This window comes from Pipistrellus hanaki, assembly GCF_964339955.1.
Source record: "Pipistrellus hanaki genome assembly, chromosome: 8".
Classification (NCBI taxonomy): domain Eukaryota; kingdom Metazoa; phylum Chordata; class Mammalia; order Chiroptera; family Vespertilionidae; genus Pipistrellus; species Pipistrellus hanaki.
Genome location: NC_140510.1, coordinates 61,871,385 through 61,895,631, shown reverse-complemented (window position 1 = coordinate 61,895,631; position 24,247 = coordinate 61,871,385). Strand labels below are relative to the sequence as shown.

Sequence of the window (24,247 nt, the reverse complement as noted above, 5' to 3'; positions counted from 1 at the left end):
GAAAGAAAGAAAGAAAGAAAGAAAGAAATGGAGTTGTAAAGTTGGAAATTTGGAAATCGTAAATGGACCGTAAATCAGAAACATTGAAATGGAATCGTAAAATATTTAGTATAGCGTGTGTTGCTTTTACATCCAACAGATGGCGCAGTTTTTCAAAAAAGCATGTTTTTACCTGTCACAGGTGTGTCATCTATATAATAGTAGGTATAAAGTATATAAAAACACATGTGTGTTTGAATGCAATGTTGTTTCAAAATTTCAAAGCAATCAGTGAAGAACTTTCTGAGATTTAAGATTTTGAACAAATGAACATTTACATTTTTATTTATATAACTTAGAGACCCGGTGCATGAATTTGTGCGTGGGTGGTGTCTGGCCAGCCTGGTCAGAGGGAGGGGACAATGGGCGGTTGGCTGGCCTGCCTGCTGGTCGAATTCCTGGTCGAGGAGACAATTTGCATATTAGCTTTTTATTATTTAGGAGGATATACACTGAGTGGCCAGATTATTATGCGTTCAGAGATCATAACAATCTGGCCACTCGGTGTATATCTGGATTTTGTAAAACGTAACGAATGCTTACTTTAAAGGGTTCCTGTACTGGATGCAATCTGTAAACATTGAACACATAGCCTCTGGCTCAGTGTGGGTGAGCTGTTTGGAGCCTAAAGGTAGATTTCCAGATAACACATAGTACAAATAAGAAGCAGGGTTTCAGATAGCTAGAAGTGTGAAGAAAACACCTCACAGCAAATTTATGGAGAGTAACTTTCCAGGAAGGTGGGCTGTAACCTTAAATTGGTTGACTGGGCTGAGGGTAGTTGCCTGCCTTGAAGGCAGGTGTGATGCAACCTTCCAAGTGGTTCTCAGCTGATTCCATCTCCCTCTCCCACGGTTCCCCATTTGGCAATGTCCTGGGGTTTTGGGTTGCCACAACTGTGGGAGAGGTCCTTCAGGCATCTGGTGGGTAAAGGACAGAGCTGCTGCTCCGTATCCTACAATGCATAGACCTCCCACACATCAAAAATGACCCAGCTCAAATGTCAATAGTGGCAAGTTTAGAAACCCTGATATTGAGAGAACAGCAAGGGTAAGGGTTCTGAGCCAGAAGGGAGTTTGCTGAGGTCAGGGGGCAGGTGGAAATCCAATGTAGATGAGTTAACCAGGAGGAAGTGATGGAGGTTGGGCTAGAATGCTTTTTAGGGTACAGTGTGGACCCTGGAATTATCTCCAAAGCAGTGAGCAGCTTTTGAAGAGTTTTAAGTAGGGGAGGAAGGTAACCCATGTAATGCGCAATGTATACCTAAGAACTTAAATATTTATATATTATATATTTTTTATTGATTTCAGAGAGGAAAAGAGAAGGAAAAACATCAATGATTAGAATCATTGGTTGGCTGTATCCTGCACGCCCGCTACTGGGGATCGAGCCCACAACCCCGGCATGTATCCTTGACCGGAATCGAACCCAGAATCCTTCAAGTCTGCAGGCGGATGCTCTATCCACTGAGCCGGACCGGCTAAGGCAAATAACTGAGTATTATCATCATCCCTTGTGTATGCTCCCTTCTTGGCCCCAGCCAGAATCCGGGTCTCAGCGTGGCCGCAGTGACTCCTCCTGGCCAGCAGGGGGCGCCAGCCGCACTTGGCGTCCGGCCGCTCGGGGCGGGCCTCCTCTTGCCGTCCCCCTCTCTCTCGTCTTCTCCCTTCTGGAGAAGTCGGGAAGGTGGCAGCGGCGGCGGCGGCGGCGGCGGCGGTTGTCCCGGCCGGGCCGGTTGGTGTGGCCGCTCAGTCCGCGCTCCTCAGCGCCCGCGCCGCGCCCAGCCCCGTGGACTCGGGCGGCGGCGGCGGCGGCGGCGGCGGCGGCGGGCGGCCCGGTGCGCGGCGCGCGCTGCCGGAGGGCGGCGGCCGCGGCCAGGGCGGCCCGTGGGAGCGCGGGGCCCCGGCGCAGCGCCGCGCGGCTCCCGGCCCTGCCGGCCTGCTCCCCGGGCGCCGCGGCCATGGCGGCCAGCGCCAAGCGGAAGCAGGAGGAGAAGCACCTGAAGATGCTGCGGGACATGACCGGCCTCCCGCACAACCGAAAGTGCTTCGACTGCGACCAGCGCGGCCCCACCTACGTGAACATGACGGTGGGCTCCTTCGTCTGTACCTCCTGCTCCGGCAGCCTGTGAGTGGGGCGGCGGCGGGGCGTGGGGAGGCCCGCCGGGCCGGGGCGGGGGCTCCGGGCGGCGGGGCGGCCGTTGGGGGGCGGGCGGGCGGCCGCTGGGATGCGCTCGGCCCTGGCTCCGGGCCGGGAGGAGCTTTCGCTTTCGCCGGGCGGGGGTCCAGGCTGGTGCAGCCTCCGGGCTTGGGGGTGGGCGGGCGGGCGGGCTGCGGGGCTGAGGACGGGGCGCCCGGGGCGAGCATGTCCGGGGCCCGGCCCCTGGGGGCGGTGGCCGGGCCGCGGCGGGGGAAGGCCGGGGAGCGGAGCCGGGGCGGGCGTGCTGGTCCCGAGTGCCCCGCCCCTCGGCGGCCGGCCCAGCGAGGCACCTGCAGGGCCGCCCGAGTGGGTTGTGGGGAGCCGGGGTGGGAGCGGCCGGCCTGCGGGACCCCCTTCCCCCCGCGGGTCCAGAGCCCCCGAGTCCCTGGGGGAAGGCTGGCACTTAGATAGAAATAGTCACAAGATTAAATCGTCCCGATGGCACGGGCGCGGGTCCCCAGGGGAAAGTTGGGGAGGCGAGGGAGGAGAGAGCGGCCGATGCGAGGTGGAAGGGCTTGGCTGGAGCGTCAGGGTCCAAAGAGCGTCCCGGGCAGTTTGGGGAAAGTTTCGATGGGAAGAAGGCATTGGCCCCGAGCTGTGTCCTTCCAGACCCGGTGGTGGGTCCGCGCGGCTTCCCTGCCAAGGCCCGAGAGTCCCGGCCGGGCCCGGGCCCGGGACCGGGGAGGCGGAGAGGGGCATTTTGGCAGAAACGCGGAGGCCACCGTTTGGACTTTCTGGGGGCGGCTGGCATTGGTTTATCTCTGCTTCAGTAAGCTTTATTTTGGTAAGGTTTTCTGTTGCTGGGAAATTCCTTTTTGGAAAAGTGTGCAGATGGTATGGGAACTGATCAGTTGCTTTCATGCAGCGATTACGTATAGTTTCAAAGTTAAGTTAATGGACGGAGTAGGGCTTACTAAATGCTAAGAGCTTTATTGTCCCAAAACACCTCGTTTTTTTCATTTGTACTGTCCTTCCAAGTAATTTGGTTACTCCCCTCTCTCCAGCTTAAACACACACACACACACACACACACACACACACACACACACAACCTTTGTAATATTAATACCAAGACGAAGTACATGGCACATGAGAAAACATATTTGGAAAATGCAGGACATGTCCTGTAGTGTACGATTTACTTTTTTTTTTTTTTTTTTTTAAGTTGGGCACAAAGAGGCATTATTAGTCTTCCAAGACTGTTATTTCTTCAACCAACATTTACTGGTGCCTTCCTAGGCTCTGCGTGGAGGTGTGGGGTGTTCTTAGAAATATAAGAAAATTCTTGTTCTTTTGGTGCTTACATTCTAATGGGGGAAATGGTAATTAGATGAGAAAAATGTCAGGGGTTAGTATGCACTAAAATAGTATGATAGGAGAGACCTCCTCTGAGAGTTACTTTCAGGTTGTAGTCAGGGGAGCACTGAGAATTTGACAAGTAGTGATATTACTGAATTACCCCAGCATGGGAGAGCTAGGGTGGTATCTGAGATTGTCTGGTTCATGATTGTCACTTGCAAATAGTTAAGTGACTTATGTTGGGCAACTTTGGTTCTAAAAATGAAGTCAATAGTCCAATGTTTTAAGTGTATTTGACATTTATTATGTGCATAAGTATGTCTTTTACTAAACACAAGGTCCCTTGATATATATATATATTTTTTTTTATAGGAAAGATTTTTAAAAAATATATATATTTTATTGATTTTTTACAGAGAGGAAGGGAGAGAGATAGAGAGCTAGAAACGTCGATGAGAGAGAAACATCGACCAGCTGCCTCTTGCATACCCCCCACCAGGGATGTGCCCACAACCAACGTACATGCCCCTGACCAGAATGGAACCTGGGACCTTTCAGTCCGCAGACCGACGCTCTACCACTGAGCCAAACCGGTTTTGGCAGGTCCCTTGATATATTTTATTTGGTTTGAAAAATATATGTATTTACTCTTCTGGATTTTGACATTTCTTTGTAGCCCTTTATAAGTATAGTGGGGAACATTTAATTTATTGCAGCGAATGCATAAAATCAAGAAGTATTTACAAATTTCTTTCTATTAATAGATTCCATGTCTCAGAAGCATTCTATATAAAAGTATACATCAGTGTAATGACAATTGCTTATTTTTATTATTATTATTTTTAATATCTTTTATTGATTTTTTACAGAGAGGAAAGGAGAGGGACAGAGAGTTAGAAACATCGATGAGAGAGAATCATCGATCAGCTGCCTCTTGCACAGCCCCTACTGGGGATGTGCCGGCAATCCAGGTACATGCCCTTGACCGTAATCGAACCCAGGACCCTTTAGTCTGCAGACAGATGCTCTATCCACTGAGCCAAACCGGTTTTGGCACAACTGCTTATTTATTGGGGTTTAATCTATAATAGCTAGTGCCTCAGATCTGTGTTTAGTGTTGATTCCACACCTATTTATTGGACACTTGGCCTGTGTCAGACATTGTGGGAGGCATTGGTGTTAGGTGGATCCTCCTATCCTTAAGGGGCTTGCATTCTAAGTATATACGTTTAGTTATAATACATTATAACATTTCCTTTCTTTGAATGAGCTACTCATGAAATATGTAAGTGATAGAGAAAATTTCATAGAGAACTTGATGCTTGAGCAAAAACCTTCAAATCCAAGATCCATTTGGCAGGTAGGTCCATGGAGTTGATAGAACAGGTATTGATGAGCTATATAAACCTGGTTTTGAATCCTAGCTCCACTACTAGCTATGTGGTATAGAGAATGTCACTCAGTCTCTTTGAACTTGAGTTTCCTCATCTATGAAATAGTTTGCCCTGTAGGTTTTGGATGTAGATTAGGTTTCAACATTTGAGATAATGTGTCTAACATTTCATACAATGTCTAGTTCATGATAGATGCTCACTAAATGAGAGGCATTGTTAACAAGGTGGAGAGGAAATTTCCCAGGTAGGAAACAATATCTGAAAGACATCAAAATGAGAATAACTTTATACAAATCAGTTTTGACTTTTTAGATATAACTCAGATTGGTTTAAAAATATGAAGGGGATTATTGTTTGGTTTTTTAAGTAAGACTTTATCCAATGACTTAATGAGGTTGCCTAGATTTCCCTCGTCCAAAGATGGCTGCCTCGAGCTCCCGAAGCTGCATACTGTCCTTCTGGTCTGGACATTCTGCAGTTCACTCCTGGTTAACTGGAACAAGTGCCTTTATTGGACACCTGTTCTAAGCTGACTTCATTGGAACTACGTGCGAGGATCCCCAAATAGAATTCCCAAGTCAGAAATCTGGTATTCTTGGGAAGGAGGGAATGGATGCTGGATCAAATGTCTACTGCAGAAATATTGAAGGGACAGTAAGTTTCTGAGGATTTTTTTCCCTTTCAAAATCAATAATGCAGGAAAATAATTTAAAGGTAACATAACTATTGAATTTAATAATAATTAAATATTTATTATTTAGATGACTAGGCATAATTGAAAGAATGTGAATTTTGAAGTCAGATTTCTTACACCTCTGCTAGCTTTATGACTTAGGGCAAGTATTAACCAGGCCATAATATCTGTAAATTGGCCTGGAGCCATCTCTCAGCGTCAGTTTCTTCATTTGTGGTAACAAGGTGATAGAAAGTTGCTATGAGGATGAAATGGTACAATTCTTAAAATATTCATTGAACACATACTAAATGTGAGGGCACGGCTTAAATAGTAGATATAAAACAGGGGTGGGCAAAAGACAGATACTATATGGGAAATCCTATAAAATAAAAGGCTAATAATAGGCTAATATACAAGTTGACTGAACAGTGGAAGGACCGGTTGCTATGACACACACTGACAACCAGGGGGAAGACCCTCAATGCAGGAGCTGCCTCCTTGTGGTCAGTGTGCTCCCACAGCAGGGAGCACTGCTCAGCCAGAAGCTGGGTTCATGACTGGTGAACACAGCAAGTGGTGGGTGCCCCTCCCACCTCCACGGTAGTCAGACTGGGCTGAGGGATGTCCACCAGGCCTTTAGTAGTACAATTACCCTATCTAATAAAAGAGTAACATGCAAATTAACCATCACCCCACCACACCCACCAGCCACACCCACAAGCCAATCAGGAGTGTGTATGCAAATTAACTCAACCAAGATGGATACGGCCATGGAGAGAGCAGGAGGGAGGCTTGGGTTTCTCCGGCTATGGAGGAAGCCAAGCTTTCCACACAACCTTAAGCTTCCGCTTAAGGCTACAAAGTTGCAATTATTGAAGATAAGTAAATAGTAACAATAATAGCGGCAACCACGGAGCTAGAGAGAGCAGGAGGTTAGGGTCCCCCCTCACCCCCCCCCACAATGGAGGAAGCCACGCTTCTGCAGCCCTGACGGAACCAGGCTACAAAGTTTCAATTATAGAAGATAAATCCCAACAGAAACACTTCTATTACAACCAATAATAAAACATTACCTTCCTATTAAATACTTAATTTTAGTCCAAATTGTTTGTTTTGTGTAGATTAACATTAGTGTAATCAGTGAATAATATAAGAATTGTTCTGTCCTTAAAAAATGATTCATAGCCCTGGCAGGTGTTGTTCAATGGTTAGAGTGTCAGCCTGTGAACTAGAGGGTCTCGAGTTCAATTCTCAGTCAAGGGCACTACCTGGGCTGTGGGTTCACTCCCTAGCCTTGGTCAGGAGCATGCAGGAGGCAATCAATTGATGACTCTCTCTCACATGGAAGTTTCTCCCTCCCTTCCACTTTCTGTTGAGAAAAATATCCTAGAGCGAGCATTAACAACAAAATTATTAATCTTTCAGAACGTGTTTAAATAAAATAAATAACATTTGAGAAATATATACTTTGTTTTGTTTCTCTTAATACCAACTATTTTATTTGGACAGTACATTTAATCTTGGAATTTTACTGGTGAATAAATGTAGCTGGTTATTAATTTTGTGTGCATTTTGTTTTATGTTGAATCTTGCAAGAATATTATCTTTTTAAAATTAAAGTTGAGCAGATGAAGAGAGGCATTTTACTTATTTTTATATAGTTACTTAGAGGCCTGATGCATGAAAATTGTGCAAGAGTAGCCTTCCTTTCCCCGGCTGCCGGCACTGGTTTCCCTCTGGCACTCGGGACCCGGGCTGGTTTCCCTCAGGCCTCCCGAAGGCACCTGGGACTTGGGCTGGCTTCCCTCCTGCCTGGTTTTGTCAGTAAGGATGTTCGGTCTAATTAGCATATTACCCTTTTATTATTATAGGTTATTATTATAGATAGATTAGCATTAGATTACAATCAAATATCCTTTCGGAGCTCTGCTTATATATACTATTTAGTTCCTCATGAGGTCATAGTCGGCAGTGACATATCCTTAAATTCCTTTTTACTTAAAAAAAGTTTTTATTGATTTTAGAGTGGGGGAAAGAGAATCATGTATTGGCTGCATCCATCACATCTACTGGGGATCTAGTCGCAACCCAGACATGTGCTCTGACCAGTTATCGAACCCAGTGACCTCTCAGTTCATGGAACGATGCTCCACCACCGAGCCACTCCTGCTGGTCCCCTTTTCACTTTTTTTTTAGCACTATTACGTGGTTATATTCAGGGAGATACTTTGACAGTGTAGTGCAATTTAAGTGGGAAAACTATTTGATACATTTTCAGTTGCTAAATTTTGTAGGCTCTATGATGGGGAAGTAGGAAAATCAGTACAACTAATAGTATGAGAAGTTATGAAAATTCTTCCTCATTTCTCTCTTTAAGTCTTTATCTCTTATTCAATAAATCTTGGCTCTAATTTGGAACACTAACTTAGAACAGTTGTGTTCAGTAGGTATGTATTTCTACAAGAGTGCTAATACATAGTGAAGAAGCTTGATATTTTGGGGAAATGTAAAACGTCACTCAAGTTTTCTAGGAATGCCTTTTTTTTTTTTTTATCAGTTAAAGAAAACACCCTATAAATATATGTTAAGTTTAATATTGACAAGAACTGTTTATTTTCCATTCTTTTTTGTTTAATTTTCAATTCAATTTTTATTTCTATCAGAAGAATACATGTATATAATTTAAAATTAGGAAGGCTTATAATGAATAACAATAGACATCTATTACCTTCTTCCATTTCTTAATTACTACAGAAAGTGATGTTGGACTGTTGTCTGTTTCCTCTTTCTATTTTTGACCCTCCAAACCCCCCAACCTTTGTCTGATTCATTTGGTAATCTTTCAAGGGTTCTGTGGTGGGAATCAACTTCTAGCTGGCTTCTCCCACCTCTACAGGAGCTTCCATTTTTAGTTTACTCTGTAGTCAGTTACTGCTGGTACACTAACATTTTATCTTCCAGATTTGTTATCCAAGAGCAGTAATGTGCTTTGGGGCTCCGCCCATGCTCTCTTTCCCAATGTCTCTTTCTCGGTTAACGCATTTTATGCCTTTGCTGTCATTTCAGAGGGGTTTAGAGAGAGTAAAGACATTCTTGAGTTTTGTCTACTCTTTACTGGAATATCTTAAGTTGTTACTTGAGTATTATTTTCTAGATGCTTGCTAAAGTGTTAAAAGTATGTTATAGTATAGTATTTGTGATTTTCTGAAAAACAATAACAACTGTGTTTTACACCGTGTGTGTGTGTGTGTGTGTGTGTGTGTGTGTGTGTGTGTGTTTATGTATTTTCAGTGTTTTAAAGTTGGGTTCTGGATGATATTAAATAACTACCCTGTTTCCCCGAAAATAAGACAGTGTCTTATATTAATTTTTTCTCCCAAAGTTATGCTAGGTCTTATTTTCAGGGGATGTCTTATCTTTCCATGCACTATGTCTTATTTTCGGAGGATATCTTATTTTCGGGGAAACACGGTAGTATTGGAATAGATTTAAATGTCAAGTTAACTTTATTACCCTATGCCAACAATAGCAACCCCATAAATTTCCATAGCCTATTGGCAGTATTTTACCAGCTTCTCCCTCAGCAGGGGAAAAACAATAACACTAACTAAATAAGCTTTCTTACTTATTCATCCAGCACACATTGTTATTTGAGATGAACAAATGGGTATTAGCAAGATTGTTTGAAGCATAGTTAAGAGCAGCATACTGGTGGACATATGGAATGAGTCACACCATCTGGTTGCAGTGATACCTGGGTGGTGGTCATTTAAACTCCCAACTCCTGGGGATCTGCATATAACTTAATTATACTGTAAAAACATATTGGAACCCGCCACTAGGTGAGTTTGGAAGGTCTTGAAACCAATTAACTGGCAAGTATCTTTCAAAATATCAATACTGCTGTTATTAAATGAGTCATTATTTAAATTAAACTGGAGACTTAAAATGTGTTTTTTTAGGATTCAGAATGGGTGGTACCTCAATAGTGGCACTGTAAAAATGATGTGGTATACTTGCTCAACACTTACTCAATGGTTATGACTAATGTCATTACAGTAAAATGTTTTACAAGCACTGAATTCACATGACAGCTAGACAAGGTTAGAGAAAAAGGAAAGTAGCATTAGCTTCCAGGAATACACCTTAAAAATAATTAGATAAATAAAAATTAATTTTTGATCAGTTAAAGATTTTGTTCATTAATGATATCTTGTAGGTGGAGATGTTCTGTTAATGAGAAAAAAATACTTTAATTACTCTAAAAATTTTGGTCACTATAGATACTAATATGGAATTAGAACTACAGTGTTTTATTTTTTAAGTTACCATACAGTAAAACTAACTTTTTTGTTGTTGTATAGTTCTATGAATTTTAACAAATGGGTATAGGTTTATGTAACTACCACCATGGTCAAAACATGGCAATGTTCCATCACCCCTCAAGGATCATCTTAAATCTTGTCTTTCCTCCGTCCCTGGCAATTACTGATCTGTTCTCCAACACTGTAATTTTTCTTGCTGAGAATGTCATGCAAATGGAATCATACAGTATATATAGCCTGTATGATTTCAGATTGCCTTTTTCACTTAGCATAGTACCTTTAATTTTAAAGCTGACATTATTGCAGATGTCCCCCTCTCCCCTCTTTGTCTACTTGTACCTCCACCCACCCTCTCCTCCCCCTCCCTTGGCCTTCACCACACTGTTGTCCCTGTCCATGGGATACATATATATGTTCTTTAGCGAATCCCTGCACCTTCTTTATTCAGTCACAACCCCATAATCCCCCCCCCCCCCCCCAGGCATCAGTCAGTCTGTTCCATGTATCTATACTCTGATTTCATTTTGTTTGCGAAGGTATTTTGTTCATTAGATTCCACATATTAATGAGATCCTACTTGTCATTCTCTAATAGTCTTATTTTGCTTAGCATAATACTCAATAGGTCCATAGTACCTTTAAGATTAACCCAGGTTAGTTATTAATGGATTCCAGTAGTTTTCATTTCTCCTTATTGCTGAGTAGTAGTCCATTGCTTGTGTATTTCCCATTTGAGGGACAATTGAGTTGTTTCCATTTTTTAATGTATATGAATACACTGGTACAAATATTTATGTACAGATTTTTGGGTGGTCACAGATTATTTTTAAACCTCCCCTGAGAATATATTTATTGATTTTTAGAGAAAGGAATGGGGGAGCAGGGGAAAGGGGAGAAACATCACTCCGACCAGGGATTGAACCTGCAATCTACGTATGTGCCCTGACTGTGAATCAGACCTAACCTTTTGCTCTAGGGGACACGCTCCAACCAGTGAGCAACCCAGCCAGAGCAGTAATGGATACCTTCTATAAGAATAAATAGACCTTGTGATATGGTAGGGACTAGAGATACATGAGTGAATAAGCTATATACGTTGTACTGGTTTGATGCTATCACAGCTGTATAAATAACTTAAAAAGAATCAAGGATTTCCTCATCTAACATTTTTAGAAGTATATAGCGGTATTGTTCTTTGCTCTAAGATTTCTCTCCAAAATATAAACCCTTGTAACATTGTTTGACATATTTTCATTAAAAGGTCATTCATTTGCCTTCTCTGTTTTTAAAAAGGCTACTTTAAGGGGGTGGAATGATAAAGGGTTTACTGGAAAAAGGAAGAAGGTATTAGGGAACAAGGCTACGTGAGGATGGAGGGAGTAGTGGAATTTGAGAGAACAATAATAAGTTCTTACATTGTTTCGGAGCTAGGTAGGTGTAAATACATATCATAGATGAACAGGTGTCCCTAAAAATGGTGAATTTAGTTTAGTTCTCATGATGAGGATGAGGTGGAAAACAGTATCATGCTTTAAATGAATAATAATTTTGTAAATTTTCACATGGAAATTTATCTTTAAAGCTTTAATTTATTATTGAAAATTGTAAAGATACTTCAAATTAATTCATACTGTAGTTGTTTCTTTATAGTTAAGGTTGAAAGTTTTACTAGGATGAAATTTGTGATCAGTTTCTTCTGCTATGCAATCTCCATTTCTGTTGTATGACTTACCAAGAGCTAGAAGGAAAATAATTTGTTTAAAATTTAAACCAAACCTAACTCAACACAGAATTCTCTACTGAAATGTGAAGCAGATAAAAAGTGTAATAGAGTGTGCCATCTATATCTGAAAGTTAGAGGGAGAGAAAGAAGGAGCAGGATATGAAGGTTGAGGGGCTCTGTTACATATGAATTCTCCTTGTTGTTTTGATTTAAAATAACTTTACATACCATATATAATTACTCAAAAGTGTTTCCAGAATATTTCTGGTCCATAATTTTACAGCATTGTTAAATTTCAGTTAGCATGGACGATTTCAAGATGACTATTCTGTAAGAATATTGATAATCTGCTCTACAACCTGGATTCCAAATGACCCTTTACCAGAGGACATGACTGCCAAAGTAATTTTATGAAAGAAACTTTGTATAAATTACTTTGTTAGTTTGCAGAGATTATTTGACCCTTATTCTTCTGGATGGAGTAGCCACTTTGTGATATTTGGACAAAATGTAAATCTTATTCTCTCTGAGCACATTTCTGTTCACTTTTTTATGTGTGTGATAAAACATCAGGAAACTCAAGAAATATTAAGTCCGGCTGTACAGAAAAGATCAAGATTGTAAAAGATCTTAAAAATCATTTAATCATGTATCTACCTATTTTTTTCGATTCCCTTCTCCAGGGCCCTACTGTTTTCTCTTGAACACTTACTGCCTCATTAGGTGATTAATAATGTCCCTTATTATCAAACCTCACTTGAATTGATGAAGAGGTAGAACTTTATTCTTATAGTTAATAACTTTGCTTCCTTAGGTCAGTTTAGTTTTCAAAATTAGCCTCACATTTAAAGATATAGCTATTTGATTAGAGTATTTGTGTAGCTCCATACATAACACATTATCATATTTTCTTTAAAAAATGAAAATATTTAAATAATCAATTACTCTTAAAATTCTTTACCATAGGGCTCTCCCACAAATACTATCTTCTCCCTTCATCAAAACACACTAAAGCACTGTTTGTTTGTGTTTCCTAGAAGTCATGTGTTATAGGTACTCTGTGTTTCTAACTAGGTAGTCACTGAATTTATCTCTAAGTATATTATTTAGTGTGGGTCTAGCAAAACTTAGCTTGACATATCTGTTGTGGAGATTAATAGTATAAAATAATTTTTAAAGATAACTTTAGTTTATGAAATAAAACCATTGTTCCAAGTTTAAATGTGCTAGCTAAGTATGTTTTGCATTGATGTGTAATTTTAAAATTATAGTATATAATAGTAAATGTGTAAAATATTTTCTCTCTTAGGCGAGGGTTAAATCCACCACACAGGGTGAAATCTATCTCCATGACAACATTCACACAACAGGAAATTGAATTCCTACAAAAACATGGAAATGAAGTAAGTGTTTTTACAATTTCAACTTTTTTGTTGGCAGCCATTTTAATAAGATTTAGTAAGTTGTTTAGAATGGTGAATTTCACTGTCAAAAAAAAGTTATTTTTGTATTTTATATTTAGGATTTTAGTATATTCTCAATTTATTTATAATTAATGTTTGCTATCTAAGTACTTTGCTTTAACCTGAGGTGAAATACATATATTTAAAATTCATTAGAGATGACTACAAAAGGCATTTTAGAAGATGTCTAGTATTGGAGTAACTGTTAGTCTTTGCTTTAAAAGATTAAAAAAAAAAAAAAAGAACTTTATGGTGTTATCATAAACTTCTGTAAGCGTTCACTTGAGGTTCCCTCCTTCCTATATACTACATTTTATGTGATGTTTATGTTATATATATTGAGCTGGTGCTTGGAAGGAAGGAGGCTGGTAGTTCTGAGGGCACAGCATAGTGTCCTGGGAGACGCAATAGTGTAAATATTTGGAGAGGAGTGTTGTCCTTCCACTCTGCGTTATTGGGCTTCCAGTAATTCCCTTCTGTTTGTTTGCTTTTTTGTTTTTAGTTCCATATTTTGCATTAGTAAAAGTTGGTGATGTAATATTTTTTAAAAACTAGTACAAAAAAATCACAAAGAAAGCGGGCATATTTTATAATCTGGAGTAAGGATGAGCCAGTCACCTAATTAATTGCTATCACACTTTTATAGGCAACTCTTATCATTTCCGATAAAGGAAAGAGTAGTTTTGTTGTGTTCTGGTTGTATTTTTTTGATACAAGAAAAGTTAAGTGTTAAGATTTTGTTAGTTTCAATTGTCTATTTCCCTGTCAGAAGATGTATGCAAGCATTTTGTACTCTGTCTTCCAAACACTTGATGATAATATGTTAAAATTGCTTGCCTACTTGTGATACACATGTGTTTTTGGTTCTAAAATAGTGAAGAAGTGTAAATTCAAGATTATATGAAATATTTTTAAATACATGGATTTGTAGAAGTGAGCACTTTTCAGTCTCCAAATTTTACTGATAACATATTTTGAGTAATCAAGTTCCAGGTTAACATATTTTGAGTAATCAAGTTCCAGGTACATTATAGGAAAATCTAAAGCTAGAAGAAAGTACAGAAAGTTTATAATGACAGTTTAGTATAGAATGATATATTTACAGGTTAAAATACAATTTGGACTATTTGTACAAATTTTAGAATTAGCCCAGAAATGAAAATTTTAAATTACTTTCTTAGAATGTAGACCTATTATGCAAAATTTTGAACATCAGAGTGAAATCAGAAATAAAAGTATATTATTGTATTTTTAGATTAAAAGTCTAATGACTGTAACAGAACCGGAAAGGTAACAAACAGTTCACTGGGGAAATAAGTAAAAATATCCAAACTTGTTAGTTGATAAGTTTAAGTGGAGATTGGTGCCAAAACATTAAGATTTTCCAAAAAGAAAGTTATGGTAATGACACTTAATGTGAGATCTCTCTTAAACATTTTTAAAGTGTACAATACAGTGTTACTGACTGTAGACACAGTGCTACGGCAGATCTCTAACACTTACTCATCTTACTGACTGAACTTCATACACATTGAACACACTTCCCCATTCCCCCTCCCAGCCCCTGGCAACCACTGCTCTGCTCTCTGCTTCTATGAGTTTGACTATTTTAGATCTCATATAAGTGGAGTCATACAGTATTTGTCCTTCTGTGACTGACTTATTTCATTTTAGCAAAAAGTCTTCAAGATTCGTCCATGTCTCACATATAGCAAGGATTTCTGAAGGAACATTTTTTAAGACTAATATCAAAATGAATTTAGAAAATATGAAAGGCACTGGTTGATTTTAGTCAGTCCATTATGTCAAAAGGTAGAAACAAAATATAAATATGAGAGATGACTGGAATGGGTTCATGACTCTTAAATTCTAAACAGACAGTCATATTTATAGGGCATTTGGAATCCTCACCATGACAGTCACTGAGCTCAGTACTGTGGATGCTGTTACAAATCTGTGTGCATCGGTTTAGCTGACATAACACGACAATTAATTGTATTGATGAAGACAGATATGTAAATATTATAACATGGCGTTAGATAATTAAGATGAATAAGAATTTCAGAAGTTATATGGTGACAAGGAGGGTGTTGGGAAGCTCCCACAAAGAACATGACACTTTTGCAGGTTTTTGAGAGAGACTAGGACTTAGGCTGGCAGGAGGTATTGAAGGCAGAGCAAACATTGCACAAAGGAAAGGGGAAATTGGTAATAGTTCTTACTGTTAGAAAACATACTGACCTTCTAAATGCTTGTTAAGGAATACAGGCATACCTTCTTGTGTCCCTAAGGGCATCTTTGAACCAAAATATTCAGGTAGGTATACTTGATTACAATATTAGCAATATCTGTGTTCTTAAAAAATTAAGATATGTGTAAAATGTGAGGACTAATATTATGAAGTGCAGGATGGTTGGTACAACTTCATAAAAATACAGACTTCAACTGCATGTGCTTTATCATCACTTTCTCATACTACTTAAACATTTAAATCTTAAGGATAACATGCATACAGAAAAATATACAGATTTTGACTTATTTCAAAATATTTTGACTACTATGTAAAGAACCATACTTAAGTCACATACAATTTTGGATTAAAAAGGCACTATCATGCATCTTTTATGTGAATGACTTCACATATGAAGATGAGTACTTCTGAAGTTAAAAGATTAAAAGTATATTGACTTTGGAAGCAATCTTGGATCTTCTGCCCCTAAGTGAGAGTTTTATTGTTCTGAGGAGCATGTTGAGTTTTCACACCTGGGGGTGTTACTGGCTTCAGCAGGTAAATTCCATGGTTATTGGGTAGCTCAGAATGTGTTGAACAGAAATAACTTACATTGCACATGCTTTTCATGTTCTTCCAGACATTTTATATGGGAAACACCTGTTAACAATCATCTACATGTATAACTTAAGTCTTATTTTATATGCTTGCATTACAATTGTAAACAACTTTTTAAGTCATGCTGCCAAGTCCAGCATTAGGATGGGAGGGGACTACCAAGTTTCCTGGCAAAGAGCATGGGCACAGGGAAGCCAGTATTTGACACCATTAATGCAGTGCTAAGTATATGTGACTATCTAGAAATGATTTCACTTTTCATTCAGAACTTTGAAAATTGTTTATTGTTTGGAGAATCACAACACTGATGGCAACCCAATTCATGGGTCATTAATAAAGTATATCTGTATTGGTCTGCTTTGGTAGTTGTGGTAAGCAAGTAGTGTTATTGCATTATGTATCAAGGACACGCTTGATATTTCTAACAGTATATCATTAGTTTCTACAAGTATGGCTTACAAATTAATTGACTATTTAGTATCCTCAGATTCCAACAATGTGTTCAGTGGAGCAGATACATATGTTTTTAGGTTATAGAATATAGTGTGCCAGAATTTAGTAAACTATTTTGCAGCAAAGCAGTTTGCATTTAGCATTTGTTGAAATGGCTTTGACATTTATTCCAAAATTAAAATATTTCTGCATGTCATGCTTTTGTATTAGAAGTTGCTTTAAAAGAGAGAGTGTGTATGTGGTGGTTTCCTCCATTTGTCCTCTTGTGATATGGGTAAATCATGGCTCTATAGTTAAAAGAAATTTCACTATTGGGTTAACTTCTGATTATCAGAGTTAATGAAGGAGGGCTGATGAACAGTGCTATAGATAATTCAATAAAAAGAAAATATAGAAGTAATTTTATTTTGAAACCTATGGGTTTTCTTTTCCAGTAGCAAATTTACTTTCCTGATTTTTTTTTAGGGCTGAGAGTAAAGGGTTACTATTGATGGTCCACAGGTATATAAACTACATGTAGAAAGAAAATCATGCATTGATTGACAGTATTTGATTTTTATACTAGATTATAAAAATAACCCCCAAACACCAACTATTGTTTTGTTATTGTTGTTAATCCTTACCTGAATATATTTTTTTCATTGATTTTTTAGAGAGAATGGAATGGAGGGAGGGAGTGGAAGAGAGAGAGAGATAATGGCATTAATGTGAAAGACTAGTAGCTACTTTCTAAAGCATCCTGTTCTATAAACCATAGTGTTGGTCATTCTCTGTAAAGAGTAGTGGTCTCTGAAAAGTGGAAGGCCAGTATCAGAAAGAGCCTAAGGGACATTATCAGAGCAGAAATAGTAAGCTTTTGACTGAATCCTAAATCAGTGCATGGAACTATTATATCTTTTGGTTATAAACTAAGCAGTCTTAAATTGTTTCTCTATAGGTAAATAAAGTTGGGTGGAGCTAGTTAAATATTCCTTGAAGTGTGGTTTGTTCATAAAGGATCAGATTGGACTTGGCAGGTTAGGATTGTTGGACGAAGTGCCTCTGAACCTCAATTTCTACAAGTATAAAATAGTAACAATAACATCTTGATGTAAAAAGGTTGGAATGCTTTGAACTCGGGCATCCTATGAAAATTCTCAGCATAGCCCTAACCGGTTTGGCTCAGTGGATAGAGCATCAGCCTGCAGACTAAAGGGTTCCAGGTTCGATTTCAGTCAAAGGGCATGCACCTGGGGTGTGCAGGAGGCAGCTGATCGATGTTTCACATAGATGTTTCTAACTCTCTATCCCTCTCCCTTCTTCTCTGTAAAAAAAAAAAAAAAATCAATAAAATGCATATTAAAAAACAAAAAAGAAAATTCTCAGCATATTTCTTGTTGAATAACAAAGATTCATATGCTTATTGAATCAAGATCTAAGATAGAAGATGTTAATAGGATTATTAATATTAATTTTAATCCTTGCTCAGAGTAGTTTAAATAGGGAGAATTTTCAGATTTCCTAAAATATAATAGTGTCATTTATATTAATACTAGAGGCCTGGTGCACGAAATTCATGCACAGGTAGGGTCCCTAGGCCTGGCTGGCGATTATGGCTGATTTGTGGGGCGACCAGGAAGGTGATCCAGGTGGCCCCTGCTTGCACCACCTTGGCTGGCCTGCTGCCGCCCACTTGCTGGTCGGGGCCTGTGGACTGGGAGAAGCTCCTATGTTGAGCGTCTGCCCCCTGCTGGTCAGTGTGCTTCATAGCGACTGGTCGTTCTGCCATTCAGTTGATTTGCATATTAGAGTTTCATATAAATAGATTTGGGTTTTGTATTTAAATTCTTAGAGCATTTTAACTTTGAACCTATGTGAGCTCAGATAATAATAAAAATTGGCAGTTTTTTTTACATGTTAAATGTCATTATTGAGTGGCAGAGCTCAGTTTCATACTTAATAATTCCAGGATTTACATGTACCTTGTTGCTTATAGCAGAAATGGAGAAACTTTTTTTAAAGGACCAGATAATAGATATTGTAGGCTTTGCAGGTTATCTATAGTCTCTGTTGCATATTTTTGTTTGAAATTATAACCCTTTAAACATGTGAAAAACCATTCTTAGATTAGATGAAGAATAGTTCAGAAACAGGCCAGTGGTCCTATTTTATCTATAGGTGGTTGGTTGAAGATTCTATCTGTAAAATTTCAATTTGTTCAGTTCACAATATAAATCCTTTTATAACTGACTTTTTCTTGCTTCATACCCAGAAGAAATGTTTAATAACAGTGACCTCAGTTTTTGTTTTCCATATCTGCTCTCTGTATTTCAGTCTTCTTGCCATTTTGTTGATACTATTTTATTTATATTGAATCTTTTTTTGCAAGGCCTATCAGTATTTATACTTTCCTGTCAAATCTTCCAGGAGTCTTTTAGCCCACAGGATGAAAACCTCCACTCATATTTTAAACTCTTCTAAAAAAAAACCAAAAAAACACAAAATGGCATTGACTATAAGATTTTACATGTGCTTTTGTTTTTATTGCTCTTGTTGTTTCTTCTTTATTAGACATTTCCATGGCATAATCTTTCATACTTGTTCATTATACCTAAGCAGTGAGAATATATAAGAATATAATATCTGAGGGAATTTCAAACTTTATACTCATGTTAGTTTTATTGGACTTAACTTGTGGTTTTAAAAAAAAATTTATTTTTTTATTATTTTTTTAATTATATTATTTTTAGGGAAATAATTTCTTTTTCTTTTTAAATATATTTTATTGATTTTGTACAGAGAGGAAGGGAGAGAGATAGAGAGCTAGAAACATCGATGAGAGAGAGTCATCTATCAACTGCCTCTTGCACATCCCTTACTGGGGATATGCCCGCAACCAAGGTACATGCCCTTGACCGGAATCGAACCCGGGTCCCTTCGGTCCCCAAGCCAACGCTCTATCCATTGAGCCGAACCGGTCTCAGCTAAAAAAAATTTTAATTTAAAATATTTTTTGGTAAAAAATCCTGAGTCCTGCTCCCCAGAGATTCTGACCCCATGAGTGGGTTGAGGCACAGGAGCATCTATATTTTCAGCCAGAATCCAAGGTGATTCTAATGCTGACTGCTGTGGACCACCTTTGAGAAAATCAATATAGATTCTAAAGATTCCAGACTAGGGCTCAGGACCTGTGGTCTGATTTTAGCAACACTAACTGATTAACCTTCTCACCTTGGGCAGACTTCTTTTCCTGAGCTTCATTTTCCTTTGTAATCCATGGTAAGTACCTGTCCTGCCTATTTCATAGGGTTGATTTGAAGATAGTGTATGTGAAAATGTTTAGAAACTGACTAACATGTAAATGTAAGATGCCAGTTTTATGTGCAAAGATATCTTTTCAATTGATTCCTAAGCTCAGAGAAGAAAAAGCATCATATAAGAAAATAATGTGTTTTGAACTGAATTCAGTGGGTTTGGTGTAGATAGAAATTTTTGCTGAATTTTAGTCAATATGATGTTATTATTTTTCCATGTTGAGCTCTTCTTTTTAAGTTCTTTTTTGTTGAAAGTATTGCATATGTCTCCCTTTTCCCCCTATTGACCTCTCCCCAGCCACTCCCACCCCCACCACATACCCTCACTTCCCTAATGTCTGTGTCCATTAGTTATGCTTATATGCATGCATACGAGTCCTTTGGTTGAACTCTTACCCCCCTCATACCCTTCCCTGCCTTCCCTCTGAGGTGTGACAGTCTTTGTCTCTGAATAAATCTTTTTTCATCTGTTTACATTGTTCATTATTATGATAGTATTAATAAATATGAAAAGTTAGCTCATTAATGGTGATAATAACATTAAAACATTAACTATAAAAATTTAATTACTTGAGAGGATATCTGCCTAGTGAGGTATTTGAGGTTTAAGACCATCTACCTAAAATATTGAGGCACACTGTTGAATTATTTAATTTTTGATTATTTGTAAAGAAATAAACATGTATTTTTTAAATAAAGGTTTGGTGTTAGAGTTCTCTCTTAGTTCTAGCTGAATCTAATCAGTAATAACATAGTAATCTTTAAAATATACAGAGTGTATTCTTTTATACTAATGGTTGGCTTTCAGAGAATAATTAAAAAGAATGTAGGAAATGTTATATTTGCTTTGTACATGATGTAATATGTGGATCTTTTTGAATGATGACTGACAACCCAGAGTATCTAGAAGGAGCCAGATGTTAGTTTGTGACTACAGTGAGCATTTATTTTACTTTTTGTTGCATTGATATCCATTCCTCTCAGCCATTCTAGTTCCATCTCATCTCTCAGTTTTTCTTATTTCTTTCTTGTCAGTGTTATCTTTTTTAAAGTCTAATCTATCCTATATAATAAAAGAGTAATATGCAAATTGATTGTCACTCCAGCACAAACTGGCTGCCCCCATGTGGTCAAAGATGATTGCCAAAAGATGGCCAGCAGGGGAGGTCAGTTGTGAGGGACCAGGTCTACAAGGGAGGGCAGTTGTAGGCGATCAGGCCAGCAGGAGAGAGCAGTTGTGAGGTACCAGGCCTGCAAGGGAGGGCAGTTGGGGCGATCAAGCCTGCAGGGGAGGGCAGTAAGGGGTGACCAGGCCAGCAGAGGAGGGAAGTTTTGTACAACTTGGCCTGCAGGGAAGGGCAGTTGGGGGGGACCCAGGCCTGCAGGGGAGAGCAGTTGTGGAGGACCAGGTCTGCAGGAGAGGGCAGTTAGGAGTGACGAAGCTTGCAGGGGAGGGCAGTTAGGGGCAAACAGGCTGGAATGGGAACAGTTAGGCATCAATTAGGCTGGCAAGGAAGTGGTGAGGGAGTGATCAGGCTGGCAGGCAGAAGTGTTAGGGCCAATTAGGAAGGCAGGCAGGCGAGCAGTTGGGAGCCAGCAGTCCTGGATTGTGAGAAGGTTGTCCAACTCCCCGTCTAGGCCTGATCCTACTGGCATCAGGCCTAAGCGGGCAGTCAGGACATCCCTCGCTCGAGGGGTCCCAGATTGGAGAGGGTGCAGGCCGGGTTGAGGGACACATCCCCCATGCACGAGTTTCATGCACTGGGCCTCTAGTATATATATAAAAGCCTAAGCAACTGTTATGATGGAACAACCTGTTGCTATAATGTGCACTGACCACCAGAGATCAGATACTCAACTCAGGCGCTACCCCCACACCAATGGGGCCTGCCAGCCAACCTCCTGGCCCTTTTCACTGGCCGGGCTTCTGGGCTGGGCTGGGGAACTGGGGTTGCGTGGGAGCGGACACTGCCCATTTTCTAGGGGTATCAAGGGCCAGCTCTTTCCTCGGGACCAACGACTAACCTCCTTGGTCTGACTAACCAGCCAGTACATATGAAGCGTACTGGCAATTTAAAAATAAATGTTGACTCGCTCACGCGCAATACATATAAATCTCTCGGCACCAGTCACACACGTGTTTTAATTTTAGTTTTGATAAATGCGTCTAGTTTGGTAACCCGAAGCTCTATAGAGATACAGAACAAGGTCATCATCCCAAAAGTTCCCAGACATCCCTTCCTATTTAATCCCTCTCCTCTCCAGAGGCACCCACTGTTTTGATTTTTATTCATATTTATATTAGTAAAGTTATAAAGAGTGTGCTTTTTATGTGTGCATAAAACTTAGAGTTATGCAGCTTGTTCCTCTTTATTACTGAGCACTATTCTGTTATATGAATATATCCATAATTTATTCATTCTTCATTGTCAGATATAAGTCTAGTGAATATTTTGTCTCATAAAAATAAACGAGTAAGTCTGTAGCTTACTCATTTATTTTTATGTTAGTGTCTTTTGATAAGCAAAAGTTTGCTTTTTGGTAAAATAACAACAATTCGTAGTTCTGTAATTACTACTTTATCTTCTCAAGAAATCTTTGCCTGCTCTCAAATGAGAATAATCTCATTTTATATTTTAGAAGCTCTGAAAGCTTTAGTTTTCATCTATATATCTATAAGCTTTAGTTTTTATGTGTACATCTATGTTTCAGCTCATTAATTTTAGTGTATGTATCATGTCAAAGTTCAGATATTTTCATGAATCTATATTGTTCCAGCTTCATTTATTCAAAACACTTTCTTCAATGGATTGCTTTGGAGTCTGTCAAAAATGAGATGACGTTTTAAATAATGGTATGCTTCTGGATCTCTATTTAGTGTCATTTATTTATTCATTAGTACTTAGGCCAGTATTACACTGTGTTGAAGTAAGTCTTGAAGTCAGCTAGTGCAAGCCCCTCAGTTTCATTTTATAAAAGGTTGCTTTACATATTCTGGGTCAGAGGTGGCAAACTATGGCCACCCAGCCAAATTTATATGGTCATTAGAGTGATCTACTATTGTTTGATATGGAAAGCAATTCGGTTGTCCCTTTCTGTCCTCATAATCCCCCTCCCCTATTGGAAGCTGGTGGTATCAGTCTTCTTTGGGAGTTGACCTTTGGACAGCTGCTCAAATGATAACTGGGATCTGAGTGCCACTGGGACAGAGAATGAAAGTGACCCAGGGTGGCTATTCAGATATCTGTTTCTTATATCAGTTTTGATGAGTTGTATTTTTCAGGGAATTTGCCTGTTTCATCTCAGTTGTCATATTTATTGATGAACAGTTATTCATAATAGCTCCTATTTTATAATGTGTACGAAATCGTGGGTGGTTAGGATCCCTAGGCCTAGGCAGGCCCTTGTTGCTGGACTCTGCTGCCGTGTTAGGCTACATGAAACTCCCTGCCCTGGGACACTCTACAATGTTCATGGCCTCCTCGATGCTCCTCCAGGCTCCTCTTGCCCCCCGCCATGCTCCACAAAATTCCTCCTGCCCTGCCACTGCTCCATGAAATTCCCCCGCCACTGCTCAACAGTCACCAGTCCCGCCCACTGCCAGCCCTCCCTCTTGGCCAGCGGCTGGGCGGGAGAGGGGATTCAGTCATGATAGCATCTACTAGCTCTTTTTTATATATTTGGATAGGGTCTGTAATAATTTTGCTCTATAAACGAGGACTTTGGGTTATTTGCTTTCCTTAGCTTGTTAAGGTGGAATCTAAGGTCATGATTTGAGAACTTTCTCTTCTAATATTATTTTAAAGCAGTAAATTTCTCTAAGCTTTGCTTTAACTGCTTTGCACAATTTTTGATACGTTATATTTTATTGTTCAGTGCAAAATGTAGAGAATTATCTGATATTTATATTGATCCTCTGTAGTGATACGTCAATTTGAAGCTTTTTAACTTTTTAAGAGTGTGACTTTAATGTCTATGTAGTGTGTGTGTGTTTTCTTCTTGGGGTTTGCTGAACTTCTTAATCTATAAATTTGTCTTTCATCAAGTTGTACATATTTTTACCATTTTTTTTCTTCAAACGTTTTTTTCTGCTTAATTCCCTCTCAACTCTTTTTCTGAAGTTTCAAACTGCGTGTATGCTCGACATTTTGCTATTGTTTCACAGGTCCCTGAAGCTCTTAATTTTTGTATCAGTTCTTCTGTTCTTCAGATTTTATTAATTTACTAGAGACCTGATGCATGAATTTGTGCACCAGTGGGGTCCCTTGGCCTGGCTTGTGGGATCGGGCCGACACTGGCTCTCCAACATCCCCTGAGGGGTCCTGGATTGCAAGAGGTCACAGACCAGGCCAAGGGACCCCACCGGTGCACGATCAGGGCCGGAGAGGGACTCGGGAGGGCTCCAGGACGTGTCCGGCCCATTTCGCTCAGTCCTGATCAGCCACAACCCCAGTAGTAAGCTAACCTACCAGTTCAGTGGTCAGCAAACTGCGGCTTGTGAGCCACATGCGGCTCTTTGGTCCCTTGAGTTTTTAG

General features: G+C 39.5%; 1 protein-coding gene across 12 annotated transcripts in view; it reads left to right on the top strand.

Moving 5' to 3' along the window:
* The first annotated feature begins 1,689 nt into the window (after window positions 1-1,689).
* AGFG1 (ArfGAP with FG repeats 1) overlaps window positions 1,690-24,247 on the top strand; it is a 62,117-nt gene continuing 39,559 nt past the window's right edge. For 5 of the 12 annotated variants that reach the window (XM_084891803.1, XM_084891802.1, XM_084891808.1 and 2 more), the window contains exons 1-2: window positions 1,692-2,166; window positions 12,964-13,057. In XM_084891803.1, the coding sequence (XP_084747929.1) occupies window positions 2,000-2,166; window positions 12,964-13,057 (261 nt within the window). In that variant the 5' untranslated portion in view covers window positions 1,692-1,999. Of the gene's footprint in view, window positions 2,167-12,963; window positions 13,058-24,247 lie in introns of all 12 variants that reach the window. The other 7 variants (XM_084891801.1, XM_084891804.1, XM_084891800.1 and 4 more) reach the window with 4 other exon arrangements.